Genomic DNA, 1031 nt, shown 5'->3' with positions numbered 1-1031 from the left:
AACTTAAAATTTCCATTGATTTCCTTTTCCACATCACTCATCCGTCATCTGCGATTCCTTGCCCTTAGTGGCCTTCTTGCTTTTTTTCTTCAAAAACTCACTCTTATCCAAATTATTCTGGAAGAATGTAGTTTCTTTACGCGCTTGCGATACTTCGGTGTTCAGACGTTGTTTATGTACGGCTTGCTCGTAGTTCATGCGCTCGGTAAGATGCACCCACTTAAAGCGTGGTAAATATTTCATGCTCCACAGATAGTCATAGAATTGCGACTTTTTACGGGTGGAAATTTGTTTATTATTTAAAAGCTCAACAATTTGTTTGGCAACGCGCTTTGATTCGAATTCAACCCAACCTTCTGTAAAGTGTCGTGCAATACGTTTGCGTTTCTTCTTTTTATCGTTGTCTGCAAGTAGGTGAAATTGTGTAGCGTTATAAAGTTTACATATTACTTAAAATACTTACTGCCGGGCAGCTTTTCGGGCTGTAAATATACGCGTCCGATTTTGCCATATTCTCCTAATATTTCACGTATTCGTGTAACGTTCATGTGTTTGGGGATATTCGATACGTAAATGATGCCCTTCTTGCGTTTCTTTTTTGGTTTCACACTGAAGTTGCCCAAGTCCATCTCGTCGTCGTCTTCATCTGTACCATCATTTTTGACTATTGTAGGTTGCATGCTACCTGCGCACATGTTATCTTCCGAGTTCACAGCTTCTGAGCTCGCCGACTGTTCCTTTGGTGAATCTTGCATGTCGTCGTCTTGTGGCATTTCTTCCAATTCTTCTGGGGGTGGTGGTGGTGGCGGAAGACCACTGCGACGTTGCTTTTGTTTCATTTTAACAACCATTTCGTTTATTTAAGTTAAATTTGAAAACGTTTGAAAGAAAAAACAAAAAACTGCACGCGTCGAAAACCAAAACAAATTTGACAGCTGATCGTTAGGGGTGCCAGTGCAGAGAAAATGAAAAAGTCTTTAATACTGTGGCGAATACTGCGGCAACACAAAGCGAACAACGAGAAATAGGCA

At 40.6% G+C, this 1031-nt stretch overlaps 1 protein-coding gene across 1 annotated transcript; it reads right to left on the bottom strand.

The window, feature by feature from the left end:
• On the bottom strand, nucleotides 1-957 carry LOC118732877 (pre-rRNA-processing protein esf2-like; the record flags this gene model as incomplete). Its single annotated transcript, XM_036461982.1, is given in 2 exon segments — nucleotides 1-404; nucleotides 464-957. Coding segments are annotated over 2 exon segments (759 nt in total). The 5' UTR covers nucleotides 852-957.
• Nucleotides 958-1031: the final 74 nt, after the last annotated feature.

Source organism: Rhagoletis pomonella, unplaced genomic scaffold, assembly GCF_013731165.1.
Source record: "Rhagoletis pomonella isolate Grant_MI unplaced genomic scaffold, Rhpom_1.0 Rhpom_scaffold_31699, whole genome shotgun sequence".
NCBI lineage: Eukaryota > Metazoa > Arthropoda > Insecta > Diptera > Tephritidae > Rhagoletis > Rhagoletis pomonella.
The sequence above is the reverse complement of the archived record's forward strand: the minus strand, read 5'-3'. Positions and strand labels throughout refer to the sequence as shown.